At 39.0% G+C, this 26,617-nt stretch overlaps 1 protein-coding gene across 4 annotated transcripts in view; it reads left to right on the top strand.

Moving 5' to 3' along the window:
- Nucleotides 1–26,617, top strand: part of NALCN (sodium leak channel, non-selective) — a 232,806-nt gene that overhangs the window by 153,977 nt on the left and 52,212 nt on the right. For all 4 annotated transcript variants that reach the window (XM_027674690.1, XM_027674688.1, XM_027674689.1 and 1 more), the window contains 2 exons: nt 12,019–12,155; nt 14,052–14,193. In XM_027674690.1, the coding sequence (XP_027530491.1) occupies nt 12,019–12,155; nt 14,052–14,193 (279 nt within the window). The remainder of the gene's footprint in view (nt 1–12,018; nt 12,156–14,051; nt 14,194–26,617) is intronic.

The following is a 26,617-nucleotide window of genomic DNA, read 5'->3' as shown; positions in this document are numbered from 1 at the left end:
AAGTTGCCAATTCCTAGTATATGCAATACCGTATTATCTGTGAAGAAAACTCAATAAATTCAAGAGCTTTTCTCTTGGAAGAAGGTTTTATGTTACAAAATAGAGACCTTTGAAAATTCTTGCCAATTATCATATTCAAAGCACACATTTTTCAAGGAGAGATGGGAGTCAGATTTGCTATGAATGTGTGAATAGGAGTAACAAAAATATAAATGTAAGCTTCTGCTGCTTCATTTATATCACCATGGAAGAAAATGCTTACCTATCTTTTATATCATCAGGAGCTCACCTATTCTTTATTTTTGTTTTATTTGGTTGATAGCAAAGGAAAATACAAGTGTTTGTCAGGGCACATACATGATTCTAGATGCTCCATCCTCTGAATTAAGGGACAGCCCTGCAGCAGTTTGGAATGAAGGTCAGGGCTTATGTAACATTACTAGTTATTTGTATGGCAGTTGGATTCTTGAAAATCCATGCTGTGTTTGTACCCCTTTTTCTTTTTTTTTTTTTAGGTCTGCATCACCTTTCCTTAACTGTGTTTTAGGCCCATAGCAGCATAGCAGCATGTGAATCTTTGCACTTGTGCACACATTGTAATCAACTTTTGCATACTTAAAAAAAAGTACAGGCTTGGCCTTTGCATGAGATTTAATTCCTTTTTCAGTCATTAAAAATTGCTGTCTACTTAAAAGAACTGCCATTTTTAGGTACCCGAGTGTAAGTCAGTCGCTTCCACTTAGAATTCAGAGGATTTCTCCCTTTATAGTTCCTCAAGAATGGATCAGACACTCTTTTAAAAACATGACAGAAGATGAGAAAGCCTGCACGGTTTTCTTGCATAATATCCAATGAGTGGGAGCACTATTTCAAAACTGAAGGAGAATTCTTACCCATATCTTCCTCTTTAAAAAAGCAGTCTATCACCACAAGGATACAAAGAAAACTCTCTCCATCTCTTGTGAAATGGAATAACAGAATGCAGGAATCTAGCCCTGGCTAAAATTTCATCAGCAAACTTGTATGGGAGAAAGGGCAGCCGGTAACATCAAATTATCTTTGTTTTCATCTAGTCCAGCCTAGAAGGTTTCTGAAGTAATTTGGATCAGCCTCTGTGACCTCCCAGTTACCACTCATATAGGTTTGCCTCTGCATGTCCTTTGGTAAAATTAATTTTCTATCTGAATTCCTGTACTGGAGAAATACTGTGAAACTGCAGTGAATCTAAAACTCGGGCCACTTATGTCAAATTAAATGTTCTGCCTCTACTTCAAAATGAACAAACCAACCAGCCAACCACAAAAAGCCAAGGGGCAGCTGATTTGCTCAAAGACAAAGTCTCCCCTGTTGAACGAAATGTACTGGATTCTGGCCTCAACTACATCTGTGAATTTTTTCTTAACTTCAGTTACATTTTCTAAGTAAGGATACTCAATTGTAGGAACTGGTCCACTATGTGAGTTACATATTCTCAAATTTGAGTTGTATTATCTTCTCACAGAATCTAACAGAGCCCCGTAATGGTTTGAACAAAAGTTGAAGTTACTAAGAGATGACACATGCATATACACAAGAGTGAAACTGAAGAGCATAATAAGGGTCTGTTGTCTTGCAGTCCACAGCTATCACCAAATCGTACAATCATAGAAAAGTCTAGGATGGAAGGGACTTCTGGACAACACCTGGTCCAACCTGCTGTTGAAAGCAGACCATTAGGTATGGTTACCTAGAGTCCTATCAGGTCAGTTCCTGAATATCTCCAGTGATAAACTTAGCATAGCTTCTCTGGGCAACTTATTCCAGTGATTGTCTTCATAAAGAATTACTTTATTCTATCTAAAGAGATTTTTCTTTCATGAAGCAAATGGTACTCTTTGCCTCCTGTCCTGTGACCAAGTCTCCTGGTGAAGAGTATTCCTCTGTATTCTCTAGAATGACATTATAGATGAAATTTCTGTGGCCTCTCCACAAACTCTCTCCAGTTTTCCAGTCCCAAACAAATCGACTACCTGGAGATCAGATCAAATGTACAGCCGCATGCAAATGCACATGATAATGGTGTTTATTATAAAAGCACCTGAAAAAAATACAGAAAAAAAAAGCACTGTACACTGTCATTGATGTGTGCTTACTCCTGTGAGTAAAGACCAAGAGTAATGCATTAATTATCACGTTTGATACTTATGTTAAGGGATTTTTAGGAATATTTACCTGGTGTCTCATCTGAATTGTGTTCCATGTTTCAGATGAAACATTCTTCTCCTAGCTACAGCAGGTCATCCTTTTTGTCTTTGTAGAGATCCTTTATGTGTTAGAAGACATTGTCATAGTGGTCTGTGCTAGCAAAGTATCCATTTACAGGAATGTCCAAACACACTGTAGCACACCTAAAAAAAAGGAAACACAGAATTGCTTTGCCAAAGTCCACAGAAACAAAATGCAACCCGCATCAATATGTGACAAATATTTTTCAGCATCTACACCTAACAGCTTCCACCTCAAGCAACACTCACAAATTCATAGGAGTCATATAGGTTGGCTGTGAAATCTGGTATTAGGTTCACATAGCATAGGGAGGTGTCGAGGTTTAATCCCAGCCACACAGCTGTGCGTTCACTACCCTCCCTAGCCCCAGTGGGATGGTGGAGAGAATCAGAAGAGTAGAAGGGAGAAAAATCATGAGTTGAGATAAAGATGGCTTAATGGTAAAGCAAAAGCCGTACATGCAATCAAAGCGAAACAAGGAATTCATTCACCACTTTCCATGGGCAGGCAGGTGTTCAGCAAACCCCAGGAAAGCCAGGCACCATCACACATAATGGTGATTTGGAAAGAGAAGCACCATCACTCCAAACATCCCCTCTTTCTTCTTCTTTCCCCTGCTTTATGTACTGAGCATGATGCCATATGGTATAAGATATCCCTCTGGTCAGGTGAGGTCGGCTCCCAACCGCTTGTGCACCCCCAGCCTGCTTACTGGTGGGATGAGAGGCAGAAGAAGCCTTGACTGTGTGCAAGCACTGCACAGCACTAAGGAAAACATCCCAGTGTTGTCAGCACTGTTTTCAGCAAGAATACAAAACACATCCCATGTCGGCTACTATGAAGGAAATTAACTCTATCCCAGGCAAAACCATCACAGTGTGTTTCCTACCATGCAGATGAAACTTAGTAGTATGTCAAGTTGGGTAAACCTTACATTCATAAGAGTTCAGTGGAGATCTATCTCATGTGATACCCCCAACAAAGCATAGAGCAGCCTATACAAATTAAATGGAATAAAAGTTTTGCATGTATTGCTGAAAGTCCAGGCTTTCTATATCTAAGAAGGCCTAGGTAAAAGTTATCTTGTTTGTTAAACTATGAACAGAGACACACAGATTCTCTGCGTATTGAGTCATTTATCCCTATGACCTCTCTGCTCTTCAGCATTTTATATACCTCTCACTGTTTGTATCCTGATAAGAAGTCAAGATGATGACTTCTTCAGTCAACCACAGCTCCTTTATGTGTCAATGGCAGCTACCTGTGTTGAGAACCTTTGAAAGTCTGTCCACAATTATAATTTCCCAGATTGGCTCTGTTTATCTGTAAATCCAGCAGGGTAGATGAAGTTGTATGTCTCAGCTACATTTAGGTAAGCACCATTTACAAAGCTACCTCCAGGAATCTTCCTTTGTGTAGAATCTAGAATAAGAAATCAAACATTAAGAGTCTCTGAATTGTCTTGCAATGGTACTTTCTTTGCTTCCTGTGCAGAAGCATCTTTTCAGGTTGTACTGAATTTTGCCCTGAATCTTGAAGATGAACACATTGTAATTAGTCCGTGCTGAATGATTATGTTTGTACAAGGGCAGAATTCATACATGTTGTTCCTTTGTTCTCTTGAAAATATTTTAGTTGCTTATTGTTCATAACAAATAATGATGCCTAGTTTAAATGAAGTCTCAAGCAGTTTCTGCTGATGAAATAGAGCATGTAATGCATTTTTTATTATAATGGATGTTCTTTTGAAACTCACTAACCTTTGTATGGAAACAAAAATCCATATCCACTTATCCAAGAGAAAAATAATGAATATGAAAATGGTAAAGCTGCTTTATATGTGAAACAGCAAAAAGAAGAGTTATGCATGTTAGCATTAGATTTATGTTTAATTTTCATTATCTACTTTAAACTGTCCATCAAAAAGAGGTACCTACCCCTAAACTGTTTTAAAATAAGGGTAGGGTTTATCTCATCTAAGATAAAAGAAATCTTGACAGTGTTAGGTTTATGATTTGACTCGATGGTCTTAGGGGTCTTTTCCAACCTAAATTATTCTATGAATCTATAAACAATTTACCTAAGCCTTCTTACCTAAACTAGAGCATCTTCTCAAAGCTAGTAATTTAGTTGAAGTGTATTGAGATAGCAGTCCAGAACCTGCTCTCTATCCCTAAAGCTGACTAAGTGGCACAGCCTGGCTTGTATGTAGAGCTAAGTTATTTTCCCTACCCAAAACTACCTACCATTTAAAAAGAAAGTGTCCATACTGCCTGTAGGGAATGTCCCCAGCTGGGATAAGGCCCAAACTGTGCTTAAGCATGATAAGAGAGAGTGCTAGCTGACCAAGGCCAAAACCGTGCAGTCAATCTTGCTAACAGTATCGACAGTCTTACTCCAGTTCTTAGGCCCATACCCCAGTAGATCACTGGTGTAGATGTAGCCTTATACTGTCTCTACATTCAGTGAAGGAGTTACCCTGAGGTAATAGTCTATACTGCTTGTCTTACTTATGTGTTAGTATAGGGTGAGTCAATATCTGGGGATACCTTTTTCATTTAAATATAAGTGCCTAAATGATTGTACAATTTACTTCACATTTGGACAACTATAATTAACTAAGATGAATACCATCATGGATGCTATGGCCTAGATTCATCCTGCCTAACATTGGGAATCAGGCATCTGATTTAAAGAACATACTGGATTCAAGTTGCCTAGTTAGTCAATGGGAAAAGATAAACATGTGTGAAATATATAGCCAACCCAAGATCTGAACTGGTCTTTACAAGTCTAGTCACTTTTGACTATAAGACAGACCTTAACTAAGTTAATTCAGGTAGGTATATCAGTCTAAAGGCAAGAAGGTTGAATCTGATCTGGTAAACACATGCCTGGGGCCCTGATTACGAACACTGACTGCACAGAATCTTGGCTCATCTGTTTTTTTAAATTATATAATGCTTGCCACTGCAGAGGGAAAAATATTTGTAAATATGGCTTAAGTGTAATCCATGTAGTAATGTTTACCAGTCTGTAGACAATATGAAATAATAGCTCTGAAAAATTTGTCTTATTTGTCTCAGTTGATCAAAGGAAAACACTCTGAAAATTTGGATTTTTGTCCTCTTTTAGATAAATAGACTACATCTTAGTCAAGTTTTGCTCGGTAAGTTTTGCACTATGGCAATTGGAATCATATCCTGTCAGCAGGATTTTTTCCTGAAGAACTGATAGAAGCTGGAAAGAAGTTCTTAAAAACCCCACATTTGTGAAACCTTCCTCAATATCTGTTAAATTTTGAAGACTTCAAGCAAAATTGAAGAAAAAATTATCTAAATGAACAACTGGGAAATAGCAGGCACAGCACCAAATTGTATTACACACAGCATATAAACCCAGTGACAGAGAAAAGTTGCTTATAAGAAAAACAGATATTATGCGTATGAGAAATATATGTAATCTTGTTCCTCCATCTGCTAGGAATTTTTTCAGTTTATTTAACCTTTATCATTATCAACAATGCAGTCTCTGCTCTGAATGTAATCATATTTTTTGGTATATTTCACTGAAAATTCCCCGTGGCAGTGCAGAATGTGATTAAAATCAATTGGGGTTCTGTTTTACAGTACCCACATGGAAGAATTTTTTATTGCTTGCAATGTACCAATTTGTATACATGAGCCCGAAGGGCAGAATTCACTACTGGTACATCTAACCAGTTGCCTAAAAGAGGACAAAAGAGCAAGCTTAAGCATTGACCACTTGTCTGTGTGTGCTGCTTAACTCTTCCCTCACTGCTGGCTCTCTCCTCTAGCTCCTGCTACTTTCTTCCAGAGAATACTTTGATGTAGTTCAGGGAATATTTTAATTGAGGGACTGCTTTCAAAGAAAGCAGAGACAAGGCTTCACCAGGTTGGACTCTAAGACAAACAGTAATGGTCTCCCACCTCCTGCCAAACTGCCTCTCAAAGTAGGCAATACACAACCCAAGTGTCATCCTGTGGAGGTGCTGTACAGTAGAATTGCTCATAAAACTTCCTATGTTGTTTTAGATACCTTGAAGAATTGGAAAACCTGTGGAAAAATAACCAATGTAATTATGTCTCAGGGCCTAGAAGAATCAAGAGCCAAATAGTACTGCCTACCCATATGCATATCTTCTTTAAGTATAGCTCATTCATGTCCAAAAATTTACCTGATCCATAGGATTTGAGAATAACAACAAAAAAGAAAATAAGTAGTTCATTTGGTCTGCCTTTCTGATTTTTAGTTGTTTATTTTACATGTCATTTAACGCTAATTACTTGGATTTCATTCTAAGCTCCTTTTGACAAGCCAAAGGTGATGGTAATTCTGAGAATTTGGATAGGTAAAAAATTCTGCAAAACTGTTGGTTGGGTGCTGGTATCGGTTTATAATGTCTTTCATCCACGTGCATTTTTGTTTTCAGTGCTAAGGATGCAGCGCAGATACTGTATAGTCATTTTATTCTTCAAATACAGCCCCTAAAGGAGATTTGCAGTGAAAAATGTTGTTATTTAGTAGTGCACTATAATATACCAAACAATATTAGTTTAAAACTATCCACTAGTGACTCCCCCTGAACTTTCACAAAAGGTTTGAACTTTTCAGTCACCATGAAATTATTCTGGGCAGCTGGCCAGTTCCTAAAAAGGCTTTGTGTACATCAGTAGCAAAGCTTTTAATTTGGAACATGATTGATCTCAGCCTATTTTGAAAACTGTCAACTAAAATGAAAGAGTTAGAGCATTGCAGCAAATTTTTATAATCATTTGATTTCATTGAAATATTTACAGAGTGTTTAAGTGAATTTCACATACATTTACCTCATAGACCATCTGAAAACTACATCTTTCACTCTTTGAGTTTTGCACATTACTGGCTCTTCTTCCATGATCGGGACTAAATGAATACAGAACAAAACAAAAAGTTAGGAATGGTAGGTTAATGGTTAATGGTTAATTCTGTTTCTCCTTTGGCATGTTCTCACCAAACTGTCAACATCTTAGAGACTCGACGACTATGTTAAATTTTAGCTTTTGGTTTCTTTTGCCCAGATCAATACTTCTGAGGATGTTTCTGTCTCTAAATGCAAATTGGTGATATTAAGAGTTACTCACCTTAGTTTGCCCTTTGAGCTGTTCAAGTGGTCTTGTTCATATTACCAGACCCTGAAGCACTTCCACCTTTTGGTCTGTCAGCTCCCACCTGAGTCCATCATGAGACTTTTGCATGTGCAGACACTTCTCACATCCTGGTTCCACAGAAGAGGATGTCATCTGGAGGGCATGTGTGATGCTGCCCTGCATTCACCTGAAGATCTGAAATTCACTGTAGCATGTCTCTTCTGCTGAACCTAGGGAGAGACTGGGGGAACGCATCTCTCCTAATCAGGTCCTGCTTCTTGTCTCATTCCAATTCTTGAGTGATTTTTCAGCAACTCCGCTCACTGCTATCAAAGGAGTTGCAATATGCACTTTAAGAGAACTCACTAATTTCACCTTGACCACATTTACAGTGATTACTATCTGGGTGACTATAGCACTACAATGTTTTAAGATTAAAAAAAGTAAAAACCACCATTTATTACCTTACTCTCAAGGTTCTTGATAACAGTGTATACTATGTGGTTCAAGTACTGTAATACGTTTGTGATACACAGATGAGAATGCTTTAGTACCTGGCAGAGGTGGGATGGTGTGTGAATAGTCTGGTGCTGTGGCTTTTCTGGCCTGGTAGGACCAGTGTGATTACACAGGAGACACTGGCTTCATGACAGAAAGGATGCTCCCTCCAGCAGGGCAGTGATTGCTTTTCAGACCATCCTAGCACAATTGTCTGACCACAGCCAGGGTACCTCTGTGCGAAAAAGATAATCCCAACCCTTTTCCTCTTTGACAGTCATTACCTGCTGTCTCTTTTATTGCACCCTGCCTTTCCCAGTCTTCCACTTTCACCACCATTCATCTTACTGTGTGCATTTAGGACAACCACTTACAGGTTCTCTTAATTTTTAAGGGACAAGATGTTTATTATACTAAAGCTGATTTTGGCAATCATGTTTTTGTAAGGAAGCCTTGAAGTCACAAAAAAATTTACAACTGAAGCTGCAATGAGTAATATGGATGAGACTGTACTATGTAACACCTGGGCTGTGCAATCGGAGAGAATTGGCACAATGAAGCAGTTGCTGCAGCTGCTGCATGTACAGTGTGCAGGTCAGAGGGGTATGCTTCAGAACAGATTCAGTCTCACACTGGACTATGTGCCCCATCACACATGGGGTTCAAGGCCACCCTAAGGACCAGCCACTGGTTGTGATCCTTAAGCCTTGACTGCATTTTTTATGTAACCAAGCTGGAGCCTGTGGTTTTGTTTCCTCCAAGAAGAATCTGGTTTGCTTACCAACACAGCTTATAAACTGAACTGGAAAACACATGCTGATGATTCAAACTTCAAACTGCTCCAGACCAAATGGAGGCATGCTCATAATGCCTTTCTGTGAGAGACGAATAGTATAGATCTTCTTATTCCTGTGTCTGCCTTTCTCACAGCTGTCTTTTGTATTGATCTGAGACAATTATATGAACAGATAAGGGAGAACTTGGTTTTTAGAGACCGGTTCAAATGACCACAGGAATCCCAAATTAAAATATTCTCTCTGACACTCCTCACCATCTATGTACTATTTGGATATGGGTTCAGAGCAGACAGTTTTACTATATGTGTGTGCCACTAAATCTGCTACTCCAAACTCAAACATCATGGACATAGACACAAATTCCTTCAGTGGCTTTACAGATGTAAATGTTTTCCACCATCCACAAGAGAATTCAGCCAGGCCAGGATGACAAAATATTGTTGAACCATTCCCAGTAGGCTCTTGGGGCTGGAGATTGAGGGCCATGCAGAGCAAATCAGGCTAGTGTGTATTTCCTTGCCAATAGGAAGAGTAATAAATAAAACCTAAAAATCATAGAGAAAAATGTCCTAATATTTTATTTGTGTTTATTTGGTTATTTGGGTCTAGGTGTTACTAGAAACTCTGCACTATCATATGCACTATCATAACCTCATTTCAACATAATCCTGTACCTTTAAAAATACATGTGTTTGTTGTGTGTTAAAGAAAGTTGAAATATAAAGGTTTTAAACAGCAATACAAAACAGGATGTATGTCATGTGGAGCAATAATTACACCCTAAGTGCATGGAGAAGAACTTAGTGAAGCTAAATGCCTCATGCTCCCCAATATGTAATATTATCACAGCATGAGTAATTGGAGATATTCTATAGAACTGCTTTGACTTTAAGTTATTTTAAAGTCTATCTTGAATCATTCTCCTGTCACCTTGTTTACCTTTTGAACTATACAGTTTCCTGCTTTCAAGCTCTCCCTGATCTGTTCTGCACTAAGACTTCAGACAACATTGCAATGCTCTCTGTTCTGTATACACTGACTTCTGCAAACAGGAGTTCATAGCTGTAAGTGACATTGTCCATGCCAAAATGTGCATATTTATGCAGTGTTTTCTTATTAAAAAATCAAGTGTCAGAAGCTGGAAACCTTTTTCCTCTAGAAATAGTCCCTTCCTTAAGCTTTTCAACAGCATAGTTTTGCAGAGTACCTTGGTTTCCTTGTCAGTGAGTGATTTCTTGCAGCAATACTCTGGCATTTCGGGGGTTCTGAGTGGTCTGAATTTGAAATGATGAGGCACTCCCCTCCAGAGATCTGTCTGAACACTCAGAGATTTCCCCATAAGACTAGAAATCTTTATTCTCATCCTAGAAATTCTCTTTCTAAATTTCATCCTCTCATCCCTTTGTTTGGTATACACTATTATGTTCTTGAAATAATTTGTTTTCAAATATTTCTTATATAAATCTACATCTCCCCTGCCCTTACTTTATCATCCGTTATTGCAGATGTGGAATAAATTTTATAAACAGTCTTTCTCTCCTTTTTTCTCCCTTACCCCAATTAGTTTACATAGCACTCTCCTGGTTTTCGTGCCTCTCTTCAGCACTATTTTGGCTTGTGAGTATGAAAATGGTAAAATGGTATTTAGAAATTTATGGATATCCTGATATGGTCTCTTTAAAGCAGCACAGAGAGGAGCTGTGGACTTCTGTACCATTTTTCATACCTCTGTAATATCTACCCAACAGAGCTTGGTTGTGAACATAGCCTTTGGCAGGTAATGTAATTGGTGCCCAAATTGACGTTTTGATACTATATAGAAGTCCAGTTCTTGTTTAGCTTCTGCTCTTATTCTTTATCTAGAATTTTTTCAGTCTGTTATTTCCTGCTGCTGTTTCTAAATGCATCCTTTTCCTTGTCCAACATGGTATTTGTAACTCTTCACATTTTAATACCAAGTGGGTGTTAATGTCATCATTTATTCCTTTTAAGGATCATTAATAAAGCAATGAAACAGGACTGGACATAATACAGATATATGCAATATTCCCCTTTTATTCTGACTCAGTGCTTCACCATTAATTAGTCTTTGTTTGTAGCTCTTCAGTTTTCAGCCACATGACAACTTGCATCCAACCAAATATGAATTGATTTTCATTTTAAGCTGTCCTGTGGCTGGAAGTGATGATGTTGCTGATAGCATGACAGTGCAGCAGAGAAGTTGTTCTTCTATAGCATGCTGCGGGAGCATGCATTTCAGTAGGCAGGGCAAGTGAGAGTTAAAACTCTGTTCAACTTTCTGGGCAATTGCCCCTGGTAAAAATCTATAGCTGATGTCTGTCAGCAGTATTTTCTGCAGGGTGCTGATGGTGAAAATCTCTCCTAAATATAAGCTTCTAATCCTTTGCTCACAAGCAGGGGTGAGAAGGAGAATTGAAATTTCATTTAGATATATGCTTGTTGAAATAGCATCCAATACACATACAGTTTAAAATAAATGTGAAAATTAATTTTACTGCTTCTTTTTGACATGGTATTTTGTTGAAATGATACAACTGAATTGCTACATAAGGTAATCAGAATTCAGGAATCATATGTCTATAGTGTATCTTTTTTATCTTACATCATTTGATTTAGCCATCATCTGTCCACATATATAGATACATCTGCCTTTTCTGTACTTGGATGTGTGATGTTCCATGAAATAACTGTTTGTGGATAGTTACAAATCCAAAATTTTTTATGTGATGTGCTGCAGCTCAGTATTGCTGATGTAGATGGATTCTTTTGAGTTCTTTATTATTGCTTATAATACTCATCTAAATGTGATTTTCCTGTTATTTTTGTATTCTGAGAGCTGGATTTCTTTAAAATTTCTGCCTTTTAAAGTGCTGTGTTGTCCTTGAATATCAAAGAGCTGTCAGCGTATACAAAAAGATGTGCCTAATAAGAAAAGATCATGCGTGTTTATTTGCTTGATAAAGTGTTAGGGATCTGTGAAGAAAATGTAGAAATAAGCATACTGAATAGGACACTAATATGATTTGTTTTTTAAAATTAAAATTATTTACAATCCTCACACTTTGTGTCTTTCAGTTAAAAGCATGGTATTGTTAGGTATTTGTCATTTTCCAGCACAAGAAGACAAAAAAACTCATGTGTATCAAATTTACCCTCCGCAGATCTTTGCTGCCATCTTCTGTTTCTTAAAATGATTGCCATTATTATTTGGATTCTGAAAAATAAGAGCAGTATATTATGGAGTAAAATTTCTCTTTATGTCATTCGTTTTATTTCCCTCTTTTCAGCTAAAGCAAAGTGAAGCTAATGCAGATACAAAGGAGAAGCTTCCGTTGCGTCTACGCATCTTTGAAAAATTTCCAAACAGGCCACAAATGGTGAAAATCTCCAAGCTTCCTTCAGATTTCACAGTTCCAAAAATAAGGTATTGAAATATTTCCTTTGCTAGTATGCTGTAAACTTTTTTGGGGCCACATAGCACCCAAAATATTTAACATTTTTTCTTGTGGGTTAGGCAGATAGTTCAGAAATCAGAAATTAAATAGAATTAACATAGGCATTCAAAAGATGTGACATTTTGAGTTTACCTTTTTTTATGTTTGGGGAGAAAAAAATCCTAGCACTCCTGACAACTTACTCATAAAAGCAGCTAGATTGACCAAAACTGACACAAGTACAATATAATTGAAAAGTGTGTTGTTTCTCCACTTCCATTTGGATTTTAGATTCTTGGCTCACATGGACAACTAGCAGTTGGTTTTTAGACAATCTACAGCTAGTAGGTCTTTAGAGATAGGGTGAATTGGCAGCAAATATTAGAGGGCATAACATAGACCATCCAATACAAGTTACTCTGTGATGACCTCATCCCTTCTTTGTATTTGCATAGTTATCACTTTTCTATAAAACTCACCTTAACAAAGGATCAGACTCTCAGTTATCTATTAGATCATTCTTTTACTTTGAGGGTGGCGAGGCACTAGAAGAGTTTGCCCAGAGAAGTTGTAGATGCCCCATCTTTGGAAGTGTTGAAGGCCAGGTTTAATGGTGCTCTGAGCAACCTGGTCTAGTGAAAGATGTCCCTGCCCATGGCAGGGGGGGTGGAACAAGATGATCTTTAAGCTCCCTTCCAACCCAAACCATTCTATGATTCTGGGTTTATCAGTTACAGTACAATTATTTTTGCTTGAAGTCAAAAAAAGCTTACATAAAGGGCTGCTCTAGCATATACAGGCTGCAAAGTTTGTTGAAACAGCACAGGCTGGCTAAACAGGTCCTCTGGCCATGCCCATTCTAATATCCTCAATAATTACATGCTGGGAGAAAGGATGATGTGAAAGATTGCTGCCATTGTTCTGAGTCTCCTGAGATTACATTTGTTTTGATTAAAGTCACAAGAAAGCTAAGGCAACTGGTTTGTCCCGTTTATAGTATCTTAACTGAATCAAGAGTCAGGAAAAACACCTTCGAAACCTCAAGGAAGCAATCACAGATGTTTTGCTTTTAGTATCAAAGTACTCTTTGTTTATATATGGAAGGCATTCTTCTACTAGTCTTAGTCTTTTTTGGGTATTTCTTTCTAGCTTTGTTTTCCCTAAAGTACTCTATACTAATCATACTAACTAGTGAAACAGACTTCAAAATAGCACTAACAAATCATATCTTTAAATCTGAAGTTATTGCACCATATAGAAATATCTCTCCAGAGTAAAATTAGTTTTGACATAGTCAGTTTACACTGAAAAGAGGCAACTCTACTGAACTTAAAATACAGCAAAATGAATGTACATTTGTTGTAAACAGAAATGCTTCTGCATTTTAAACATGACATATGTGAGGCACAGAATTGCTGAAGCGCCCTAATACTGGCATTCAAAGCAGTTATATGAACAGATGTTGTTTGAAATCTTCAAGAAAGAATTTCACACAGAGACTGTTTCCTTTGGGTTATATCAGAATTTGATTTACAGTCAAGTAACAACTTGCTGTTTAATGAGCTCAAAAGAGCTGAAAACTGCAAAAGGCACTTGAAATATTTAGCATTTATACTGGTAAATAAATAAATAATAAAAGCAATAGAATTTTTTTCCTTGAACTTACACACAAGTGACCAACCTCTCAATTCACTTGTGGATTTCTTTAATAAATGAAGTGTTATCAGTTGTTCTGGCACTTTGTTCATTTATAAATCTATAGTCCAGTACAACTTTTTCTCAGAAGTTTATCCATCTTAACACTAATGGATTGTGACATCATAAGGAAAACCAAATATTAACTCTTCCTGGGGTTTTAATGCATCAATATCTTCTTTGTTCACAAGGGAAAGTTTTATGAAGCAGTTTATTGACCGTCAGCAACAAGATACCAGCTGTTTGCTGCGAAGACTTCCTTCAGCATCTTCTTCCTCATGTGACCACTCTAAAAGATCAGCAATTGAAGAAAACAAATATATTGATCAAAAGGTAAATCAGAAGTACAAGGCAGTGTATGTCTTTCCTTGAGTATTGTGAGGAAAGACTTCAGATTATTCATAGCTACATAAAAAGTGAGTACAAGCTAGAATGACTGAACACAGGTTAAAGGGCTGTATTTAATTTAGCCTAAAACAGACATCATAGAGATGTCTGTTAAATTTCCCCATCTCCTTTGAATTAAAAATTCAGGATTTGATACATTATTTTATTTAATGCATGCATCTCCTGAAGCTATTTTTTGAAGTAGTTTTGCTGTTAATCACTAAGAAGCTAGTGGACAATTAAAGATTCTGAATATAATTTTTGAGTGCCTTGATACTATTACAACATTGAAAACACACTTCACTGAAGCAAGGTCTCTGTGTAATCGTTGAAGATGAGTAAAAATTTAATAATTATTCTAATTATTGAGAGGACATTAACCTAAGCCTGAGAATCACTAGAAAACAGGTGCTGAACACATATTTGATACCCATTTTTCCAAATGCTGCTAGTCTCCCAGTCAGACTGACATGGATGGTTGGATTTGAAAAATACCGAAACTACTCAGAATGATGACAATGATGATGATGATGATGATGCAGTGTAACTAAATGTATGTGACTTCTGACACCTTACAAAACTGCAGGTGCAGAAAAAAAATTTCATATGCATCCTGGAAGATATTGGCTTCCCTGATTTCTAGTGGCATCTAGACTGAAATCTGTCCTTGATCATTTGTAGTATTGTGCAACTTAGTGACATTTGAACAGATAAAAGTACTTTCAGTATTGTTACAGGGTGCTGTGCTTTTTAGATATGTTTTAAGTTACAGAATCACATACAAGAAAAGAGTCTATGTGTTGCAGTTACACATTATAACTGGCTTTCCTAGGGTGTGGTTTGCAACCATAACTCAGAACAGCATTTGTACAGGCAGGAAGCAGACCTGGGGAAAACATTACTCTTCTGATTAAGAACGAAAATAGACAATTTGAAAACTACTGTTAATTACCTTCCCTAGTTCGGTGCAAGAAGACGTTCCTGTGGCTGATGTATCCTATGGCATCAGTAAGCCAAAGCTGAACAGCATGGCCTGAGAGGGAGGTCTGTGGCAAAATCAGTCCAGGAAGGCCATAGGAAGGAATCAAGCCTAAATGGACATCATCTGTTTTAACAAGCACAGAATCAAAATTGGATAAGTTATTAAATGACAAGCCTAGGGGTTAGTAGAACTATGCCAAATATTACTGATAATGGATCTCAAACACTATGTCAGGGAAATCAAAATACATTTTTACCACATAATGAAGAGATGAACAAAGTTGTTTCAGCCACACATTAAGTCCATAGTGTGCAACACGGAGTGGTGCAATAATGCAGTAGATCTGTTTACATGAGTATAGTTTAGGTATTTTAAGTTGCAACTTAATTCCTTATTCCTGCTGTTCCCAAAAGTGAACTGTTTTTATGTTTGAAGACAGTTGAATACATGGTACTGTTTATTCAATGAGATCTTGCAATATATAAACAGAATGTTGGATTCTTTTCAAATATTCACTTCAAGAGCAGATATGCATGATCTGACTTTCATTTTTTTAATTGAAGTAAGCATTTTGAAATTGGTTTTGCACTATTCAACCTGCTAGGGGGGCAGGCCCCCGGCTGCGCCGGCCATGCCGGGCAGGCTCCCAGCGGCCCGCCCCGGAGGAGGGGAGTAGAGAGGAGGAACTTTGGAGCGCACAGACATTTGCCAGTCCAATTTGGGGGAGGGTGTCTGGCTGGCCGTCCCGGAGGAGGGGAGAAGAGAGGAGGATCTTTGGAGCGCACAGAGGTTTGCCAGTCCAATTTAGGGGAGGGGGAGGGGGTCTGACGGGCTGTGGGGTCTCAGTGGGGAGGAAGCCTGTGTATCCCTATGAGGTTGAGAGCTATGCTGGCAATGGTACATGCTGTCGGCAGGGTCTCCCGTGCCAGACAGGTCAAAACTGAAGGGTCAGATATAATATGCCCATGGGCAGGATGGGCTCACTAGCCTTCTGGCAACCATCCTAGGAGAAGGACAACTCTAATTCTCAAACCGGGGCAGATGGAGCTCGCTAGCCCTGTAAGGCCATCCATCTCAGAGAAGGTCACTCTAATTAAACCTACGTCCAAGCTTGCTCGGCCCTGGCAGATGAACCTTAGGATTAAAGGGTGGGTTCAGTTCCATGCATACTGCATCTCACCTAAAAAAATCCATTGCACAGACTTGAAGGCTTTACCCACATTCACAAAGCCCTGTAGCGACAGGAGAGGGTCGAAACGGCAGGTGAAAGGTGCACTGGAAGCTGCAGACTCAACCCTGCATGCAGGCAGTTCAGGATATTGGTCATTTGAGACTGACTGGGGATGACAGTCTCTTGGGGCAGCACCCTGAACAACCAAGCAGCCTTTTCAAGGACAGCACTGCTTGCTCCACTCGGAGAGGGGCCTAGAAAAGGTGGCTTAAACAAAGCTCATCTCCACCTTCACCCGGTTGGTTAACCGCAGACCAACGGGCATCTTCTTCCAATGCGGTCGCACAAAGAGCAAAAGACAAAGGCACGCACCTGCCTCCAAAGGTGTACCTAAATTAACTCTAGCATGTTGGAACATCAGAACCATGCTCGATTCTGCGGATAGCGGACGTCCTGAGCGTCATTCTGCCCTAATTGCCCATGAACTGGCACATCTCAACATCAACATTGCTGCTCTCAGTGAAGTTCGCCTTCACAAGGAAGGCAACCTTAGAGAACAGGGTGCCAGTTACACACTCTTTTGGTCAGGTAAACCCAGATCCAAAAGGCATCTCTCAGGAGTTGGCTTCATGATCAAAAACTCTGTTGTTCCTAAACTCAAAAATCTGCCGACAGGTCATTCTAACCACATTATCTCCCTACGCCTTCCACTAAACAACAAGCAACACGTTGTCCTCTTTAGTATATACGCCCCAACTCTCCAAGCTGACCCTGCTGAAAAAGATAAATTTTACACCGACCTGCGCCACCTTACCCAAAAGGTGCCTGCAGATGATAAGATCATTATCCTTGGTGATTTCAATGCCAGAGTAGGAAAGAATTTTGAAGCCCGGAAAGGAAAAGGTAAGCACGGTGTTGGAAACTGCAACTATAATGGTCGACTTCTGCTAGAATTCTGTGCAGAGCAACATCTCACCATCACTAACACCATCTTTCAGCAGAAAAATAGTCTGAAGACAACCTGGATGCACCCCAGATCTAAGCATTGGCACCTCATCAATTATGCCTTGGTGCAACCGAGAGATGTCCGCGATGTCCACCACACACGCATGATGCCTAGTGCAGAATGCCAAACAGACCATTGGCTTGTGTGCTGTAGACTCAACTTCAATCTTAAATTCAAACCTAAAAGGGGCAGTATCCCAAGGAGAAGACTCCAAGTTAACAATCTCCAAGCAGCCACAGTAAGAGACAGATTCCAGGCAAACCTTCAAACTAGGCTCGAAAACCATTCCATAGATTCTACAGATGCCTCTCCTGAAACAATTTGGCACCATATTAAAAACAGCATCCAGCAGTCCTCTGAAGAATCCTTAGGGTTCTCCTTTAAGAAGAACAAGGACTGGTTTGATGAAAACAATCAAGAGATCCAGGAATTGTTGAGGAAGAAGAGAACCGCCCACCAAGTACACCTTGCACTGCCTTCCTGTCACACAAGAAAAACAGCCTTTCGTCTTGCATGCAGCAAGCTCCAACAGAAACTCCGTGACATCCAGAACAAGTGGTGGATCGATCTAGCTGAAAAAACTCAGTTATGCGCAGATATGGGTGATCACAAAGGATTCTATGAGGCCCTGAAAACAGCATACAGGCCTACATACCAAGCCCAAAGCCCTCTACTCAGCGCAGATGGTCAAACGCTTCTGACAGATAAAACCTCCATTCTGAATCGATGGTCTGAACACTTTCAGACTCTTTTCAGTACCAAACATGTAGTCCAAGACACAGCAATCCAGTCCATCACACAACAACCGGTAAAGTACGAATTGGATACTGCCCCCACTTTAGGAGAAACCCTCAAGGCCATTCAGCAGGTGAAAATTGGCAAAGCATCTGGGGTTGACAGAATTCCACCTGAAGTCTGGAAACATGGGAGTCTTGCACTCCATGCTAAATTTCATGAGTTTGTGGTGTGCTGTTGGGAATTAGGCGAACTACCTTCAGACCTTCATGATGCAGTCATCATCACTTTGTATAAGAAGAAAGGAGTTAAATCAGACTGTTCAAATTACCGTGGTATTACTCTGCTCTCCATTGCTGGCAAGATCCTGGCAAGAATCATCATGGCTAGGCTTCGCGAACGAAGATTTGGGAAGGGCTCTACCCACTTTTCTTGCAAGCGCGTTGGTGGCTAAAAAGGCCAATATGAGAAAGGCAAGTCCGGTTGCAAAAGACACAGCAGAAAGACTCCTTAGAGGGTATATTCTGCAAGGCTCGATTCTTTCTGTGTTGTCTTTTCTCCTCAAGGGTGAACCTGCGTGCTTTCTCAAAAGCTTCAGCAGCGTTATAAATGGTGTGTCTCCAGGCCTCCCGATTAGAGGCCAGAGTAGACCAGTTATGGTGATCAATATGCCCAAGGCTGAGTTGTTGCTTTAGGGAGTCCCTGTATCTTTTCTTCGTAGCTCCTCTCTTGCGGCAGCCAGTGGCAAGTTCACCATAGAGCAGGATCTTAGGGAGGCGGTGGTCCTTCATCCTTGAGACGTGCCCTGCCCAGCGCAGTTGCGTTCTCAGTAACATGGCCCCAATACTTGTGATTGCTGCCTGTTCGAGAACAGATGTATTGGTCACATAGTCTGACCAGTGGATGTTAAGGATTGTACGGAGGCAGCGTTGATGGAAGCGTTCTAGGAGACGCAGGTGGTGGCGGTAGATGACGCATGATTCGGACCCATATAAAGGAGTAGACAGCACTATGGCTCTGTAAACACTGATCTTGGTACTTTTCTTCAAGTGTTTATTAGGGTTGGCTGCATTCTTCCACCAACTCTATTCACAATCTTTTTCAGCATGATGCTCCAAAGGGCCACTGCAGACCTCAATGATCAAGACGGTATCTACATTCGATATCGTACTGATGGAAGCCTATTCAACCTAAGGCAACTGAAGGCTCACACTAAGACCTTAAATCATCGTGTCCGGGAGCTGCTTTATGCTGATGACGCCACCCTTGTTGCCCACACAGAAGCAGCTCTGCAGCGTTTAACATCCTGCTTTGCGGATGCTGCTGAGCTCTTTGGGCTGGAAGTCAGCTTAAAGAAGACAGAAGTTCTCTATCAACCTGCACCTCAGGAAGTCCCCCATCATCCCCACATCACCATTGGCAAATCAGGGCTCAAATCAGTCCAGCAGTTTAATTACCTAGGCAGCCTCATCTCCTCGGATGGTAAGATTGATGGAGAGATAGACAACAGGTTAGCAAAGGCATATAGTGCTTTCGGAAAGCTTCATAAAAGAGTTTGGTGAAATAAACACCTGAAGAAAAGTACCAAGATCAGTGTTTACAGAGCCATAGTGCTGTCTACTCTTTTATATGGGTCCGAATCATGCGTCATCTACCGCCACCACCTGCGTCTCCTAGAACGCTTCCATCAACGCTGTCTCCGTACAATCCTTACCATCCACTGGTCAGACTATGTGACCAATACATCTGTTCTAGAACAAGCAGCAGTCACAAGTATTGAGGCCATGTTGCTGAGAACACAGCTGCGCTGGGCAGGACACATCTCAAGGATGAAGGACCACCGCCTCCCTAAGGTCGTACTTTATGGTGAACTTGCCACTGGCTGCAGCAAGAGAGGAGCCCCAAAGAAAAGATACAAGGACTCCCTGAAACAACAACTCAGCCTTGGGCATATTGATCACCATAACTGGTCCACTCTGGCCTCTAATCGGGAGGCCTGGAGACAGACCATCTGTAACGCTGCTGTTTCCTTTGAGAACGCACACAGGATCACTCTCGAGGAGAAAAGACAACGCAGAAAGGACCATGTCTTGCAGAATATACCACATAAAGAGTCTTTCTGCTGTGCCTTTTGCAATCAGACGTCTATCTCATATTGGCCTTATTAGCCACCAGCATGCTTGTAACAAATGTGGATAGAGCCTTTCCCAAATCTTCATTCACGAAGCCTGGCCATGACTCAACCTGCTTTAAGCACATACTTTAGGATTCTCATGCCTCAAGGATAGAAACAATGATGAGTAACATTTCAGGTAAATATAGCTTAAAACAAGGTATTTACACATCCCCGTTAAGAGGAGAAAGTACTAGGAAGGATTTGTGAAAGTAATTACTCTGCCTTTCAATAGTTACAGTTGCCAAGGCAACCTCACTTTTGTATGAACAAATCTTGTTAAAAATATTCTTAAAATATGCTTGGAATGATTGGTTTGCTTGAGTATAAACTTTACATACATACTTTACTTTTCTTTGTAGAAAAAGAAACCCAACAAAACATTTTACTAGTCTCAATGCCTAATAGGATGCATTTTCACTGCTCCTGACAGCAGGAGGATAGTTTCAGACACTTTTCACATCTTTTTTCCATTGTAGTTGATGAAAAAAAATGTGGAATTAAAAGGTAAGATCCTGCTGGCAGATTTGACTCTTCTTCCTTTGTAATGCCTGAACTGTGGCTAATTCCTGAGTTGCCCCTGGACTTAAGTCAGTGTTTCTATGTTCAACACCTGCTGAAGGGATAGGAAGTACTTAATCCATACATTCCTTTATTTTTCCCTTATTTCCATTTCAGCAACATTCTTTTTTTCCTTTCTCTAAGAATCTGCCACTATATATATGTGTGTGTATATACATATATATAGTGTTGGTTTTGTGTTCAGAATCAATCTGATCCATAGTTTGTGATGATCAATAGAGCAGATCTTATATATGTTCTCTTATATAATGGATGTAGTGAGTTTTTTTCAGTATTATAATTACCCACTTCCTTTAAAAGTTATTTTAAGTTGTAAAAGGTGAGGAGATTTTAATTGAATTCTTTCTTCTTTTTTTAAGGTATTTTACCTTCTCAAAAAATTGAAAAAAAATATAGTTTTGTATATTACTGTAACCATGACTACAGTCAGTTTAAAATTGTTTTCATATATGCCAAATCAAAAGAACAGCTTTGGAAAACAGATTTCTTTGCTATACTCCTCTTTTTCTAGTCAAGTCTGTGAGTTCCAGCACTTTTTGTAGCTCTTTCAAATTTTAAACTATTATGAATGTAATAAACTAACCAAACAGTAACATAAGAAATCACCTATAGATACCTAAATGCCTTTTCCCTTTATACATCCCCTAAGAGTTCACTCTCAGTGTGTGGTGTCTGAGTGGGTGTGTATATACAGATTGTACAGTGCTTCTGCCTCCAGTGTTGGCTACACCTGGGCTCTCTCAGATACAGATGCTTGATAGGCAGCTTAATCCAATGCTTTGTTTGAGTTGTTTAATATTATCTGTAACATTCTGTGTGTAAAACTGGGGTTCTCTGGGGTTCTCTGAACTTAACACTGCTGGAAATGCTGGATGAACATTTTTTGCTCTGCACTTGAGGTTCTGCAGAGCAAATTTTCTTAAACCCATTGATCTTGCCACAGACCTCCTCCAATGCTTGCTGATCTAGTTTCTCCTGATGTGGTCTGCAGGCCATTAATTGAAAATTATTCACAGTATGCCGTGAATTTCCTTAGATAACCAATATTTCAGTTTATTCTGGACAGAGGAACTGGATGAAGTATGGAAACATATAATTTTAGTGTGAGTGGGTGAATGAGAAGAAAGCAAGTTGGCAGAAGATAAGGATGTCTGTCTCACTGTGGTGACTTTCACAAGAGACTGAGGGATAGTTGCAGCAAGTTTCAGGGGACAAAAAACTAAATGAACCCTGAGCTTTACAACAAACAACCATTCCTTTTCTCCTGTGGGAGCCAGATGCATCATTAAGGTCTAGCTCCTGGGAAAGCTTGACCTCCCATTCTATATGCCTCTTCCATTGATTTCCTGCTTAGAGCAGAATGTACCTGTGTGATGGGAGATCATGATCAGGAAGTGAGAGCTGATCTCAGAGGTAACCAGAGCCATTACCTTGGAGGATTCTGAATATTAAACAGCAGACCTTATGCTGGATACTTCATTTAATGCGTGTTTGGTTAACATCATAGATACTTCATTTGTGAGCTGCTGAGACATGCCACCTAATCTTAATAAGACATTGTTTAATCTGGAAATTTGTTCTGTCCTGATTTTTTTCCTGATCTGTGCTCAGCTTCTACTTTTCTTTGCAGAAAGTATTTCTAACTGTAAAAGCTGAAATAACCTTTCGGCTTTTTTAAAACATGGCTTTTAGTATGAAAGACAGGACGTTCCAAGACATCTTTCAGAAAACCATCAGGCATGAAGACATACTCATATAACTTATTTGTATTTTTTCCTTCTTAGAAAAGAACCAAGGGTAGAGTATTTATTCATAAATTCTAATTTCCAGAATTTCTATTTCTTATTGTAATAAACTTATGTCCCAAGTTAATCAACTTCTCTGAACTTTATTTTGGGCATTCTATTGTGCAAAGCAGAATTTTGGCACAAAAAGTACAATAGCATTATGTTGCATTCCTGATTATTCTTTTCTCTAAATAATTTGAAAGAATAATTTTATCACATTCATTTTGAATATAACAGAAACTAATAAATTGTAATTGCACATGAACTCCAAGTAGAAAGCATTATTTATTTTTAAATACTACTGAATACTATATTTTTTCAGAAGTAATTCTTGCAGGACTTTGTTCGTAAGTATCAACAAAAATCAGTCAAGCTTTTTCTTAATTTACTGAGTATCTGAGTAGAACTCTGTCCTACCATTTCAGTTTCCATGTACCACTTGTTAAATAAACATGGCCAAGTCCATCAAATCTTATCTATTTATGTCATTCACAGGATAATGCCAAAATCTATCTTGCTGTAACATTCAGAGAAGTCATTAAAACAATCTACCTGCTGGAACAATAATGGCTTATGGATCCAGCATTTTCTTGCTCATTACAGTCATAATATTAAAAGATTTTTGTCCCACATCTGTTCTCATCAGATCTTTCTAATGAAGTTAATATATGTGAATGTAATTATGTTTCAAGTTTACTGAAAATCAGACAACCTCTTTTTCTGTTTTGCATTTGGATTTTGTTTCTTTTCAGATGAAATGGATATGTAACAATGTCCCCATGTCTAAATAACCGATTTATAGATTTCCTTCTCCTTAAGCATTTTACCAAATATACATTTGTGTTGGTAATGTTTTACTTCTCTGACTGTGTTTGCCTTCAGAGCAGAGAAGACACAATTGCAATAGTAACAAGACTCTGTTCTTGTTATGGTCTATCTCTGACTTCTGATGATTTTAAATTGCTTTGTCACTCTTGCCTTTACATAGGACGTTCAAAATTCTGCCTGGAAAAGTGCCAATTTTCAATTACATTCTGAGAGAAAGGAGGCAGGGGACTTGATACTTTTCCATTTTCAAAAAGAGCCATAACTCAGCACTTCTTTCTGGCATTTGCTTTCTACTTCATCAGTTTTATACTAAAATATTTAAAGTGTTTGATATAAAGGCTGTGAAGATGCATTCAAATACAAAGGGATGATCATATTTCTCCATTTTCTTCAATCAAACAAAATACAGACATGGCAGAATTTTTAGTGCTGTTGTATTTTAACAGAGAAGAGCACGCATTAGTTTGGAGTGAAGGGAAAGGCAATGAGGAACTGGGTTACAGGAAAGCTCTTCTCTTTGAGCCTTGTACTCTCCCTTTCCCCACTTCTACCAAGGAATCCAGATCTCCGTCTCCAGGCCCTTCAGTCTCCACCACCGATTCACAGGACTCATTCACAAGAACTGGTTAACAACACTAGTCATAATCACTTCTTTCTAGTGAACAGAATTATATGCATGTGCTTGTACAACCAGGAGTAATGTTCTTCCTTACTTCCTGCTTGAAAATCCCTGTCCATATCTTCCATTCCCAGTCCAGCCCAGTGTGACAGTCCCTTCTTCCCTAGAGCCTCAAGATCCTCAGCTCTAGATGTGGAATGGAGCTTTCTCCTCCATCGCTGTGCACCCAGCAGAATAAATGAAAACCCCATGTCAACCTGGCCAGGAGTCCTCAGTTCCACCCTGCTGTTGGCTGCCATAAGTAATCTACCCAGCCTTCTTTACTAGCTTTTCATGGGTTCTCCCTGACTTCTGCATTGAGTAAAGATAGAAAACAAAGTTACATTTGCCAAAATAAGCAGAGGGATGGATTGCCTCTCCTATGAGAACAAGCTGAAAGAGTCAGGGGTTTTCATCCTGTAGAAGAGAAGATTCTGGGGAAACTTTACAGCAGCCTTTCAGTAGTTAAAGGGGGCTTATAAGATGAGGACAGACTTTTTTTTACAAGGGCCCGTAGCAGTAGGACAGGGGTTAATGGTTTTAAACTAGATGAGGGTAGATTCAGATCAGATATAAAGAAGAAATTTTTTATTATGACAGTGGTAAAACACTGGAACAGGTTGCCCAGAGAAGTGGTGATTTCCCCATCCTCGAAAACATTCATTGTCAGGTTGAATGGGGCTCTGAGCAACCTGATCTAGTCAAAGATGTTGCTGCTCATGGCAGGACGGTTGGACTAGATGACATTTAAAGGTCCCTTCCAAGCCAAAACAATCTATTTTTTTGTGAAAAATCTACCATTAAACCTCTGAAAGTTAAAAACTCAAGTATGCCAAAGGGAAAAAAAACCAAGCATATTATTACAAGACATAAAAGAGAGGGATTCTTCTCCCTCCCCAGAGCTGCTCCCCTGAGATATATCTGAGGTGGACTATTATCATCCTCTTTAAGTCTTTGGAGGTTTTATGAGTATGCTAATATTATCCTTGTCCACATTTTCAGACTTAATTGAAAAAGGTTCTTGATTATGAAAGAACATGTAGATTTTCCAGACCAGTAGTCAGCTCATTAGAAGCTCATTGCTTTCCTTAAGAAAGAGGCGGCAATCAAGATCTAGAAAATGAATTAAGGCTATTTCAGGTCAATGACTCCCAAGACTTAAGGAGATTATGCCCACTTCTCATTCTAGACATCTGATCCAAAGGGACAGCCTTTGAGTCCTTGTGGCACTTACCTAAAGCTAGACCACTCTCTTGACTGTTTAGTGAGCCTGTTTCTTTTATAGGACAACCTCACAAAGGGCAAGATTTTCAAAGTCCAACAGAAAATAGTTAGTTCTGCTTTGAGAGAGGGAAATGGATTAGGTGATCTCTAGACACCCCTTGTAATTGCGTCCTTTGTGATTCTGTAGGCATTAACCAAAGTTTTCAAAAGAGCTTAAGAAATTCCACACTACCTATAGGATTTAGTCACTTAACCTGCTTAAATTCTTGTGAACATTTTGTTAGGCATCTACCAAAAACTTGCAGTCTGCCCTTCCATCATTCTTCATGTGACTTTTGTCACATTTATTTTGAAAGAGTCCAGTCTCTTCAAACCAAAGATGCATATGCAGAATGTTGTTGAACACATAATACTATTTGCATTTGAGAAGCTACACAGCAAACTCCTGTGGGCCAAGAATATCCTATATTTAATGGAATGCTAAATCTTTGAATGGATTCTTGCGAAATATTTCCTTGCTCTTTCTTAAAAGTCATTCTGATATATTGCTTATTGTACTGACTCTTCATATTTTCCCTAGAAGCTGTATATATTTAAATAACATTATAATACCTAACAATCTGTTCATTCTGCAAGTCTACATAAACCATCTATTGATGTAAAACAAATCACAATTTGAAACAGAAGCTTTGGATTATTTTTTTCCTTACTTGGAATTTCTGGCATGGCACAGTAGGCTATTCCCGTATGATCCTGCAGTTGCCTATAAAAGATTACTATCAACACCACTAAGCTAAAATTCCTAATTTTCATATAACACTTAAGAAACTGACTTAGAAAAATATATTACATGCACTGCTTTTTTTTTTCCCCATTGTCAAGCAAACATTTCAGGTATTTCTATCTTGTTATTTACTTACCACCTTGTCTCACCTTGTATTTCAGAACACCCACCAACTCTCTTCTACCAACTCTGAAGTAGTCTGATACAAAAATACACTACATCACCACAGATTTTACCTATTGATAGCATACAATTCTTTAGCAAGTTCAATTTGAAAGTAATTGCTTTATGTAGTGTTTGCTGGGGTTTGTGCAGTGCAAACATCTTCCTAGAAAAATACATAAAAACCTTGGCAATGAATAGCACTTCTCAAAACTTTAAAACGTTAAAACTTCGCTGGTATAAATTGGCATAGACCCCTCTGAAGTCAGCAGTGCTGT

Source organism: Neopelma chrysocephalum, unplaced genomic scaffold (genome assembly GCF_003984885.1).
Source record: "Neopelma chrysocephalum unplaced genomic scaffold, ASM398488v2 Primary Assembly neopelma1_25, whole genome shotgun sequence".
Taxonomy (NCBI): domain Eukaryota; kingdom Metazoa; phylum Chordata; class Aves; order Passeriformes; family Pipridae; genus Neopelma; species Neopelma chrysocephalum.
The sequence above is the reverse complement of the archived record's forward strand: the minus strand, read 5'-3'. Positions and strand labels throughout refer to the sequence as shown.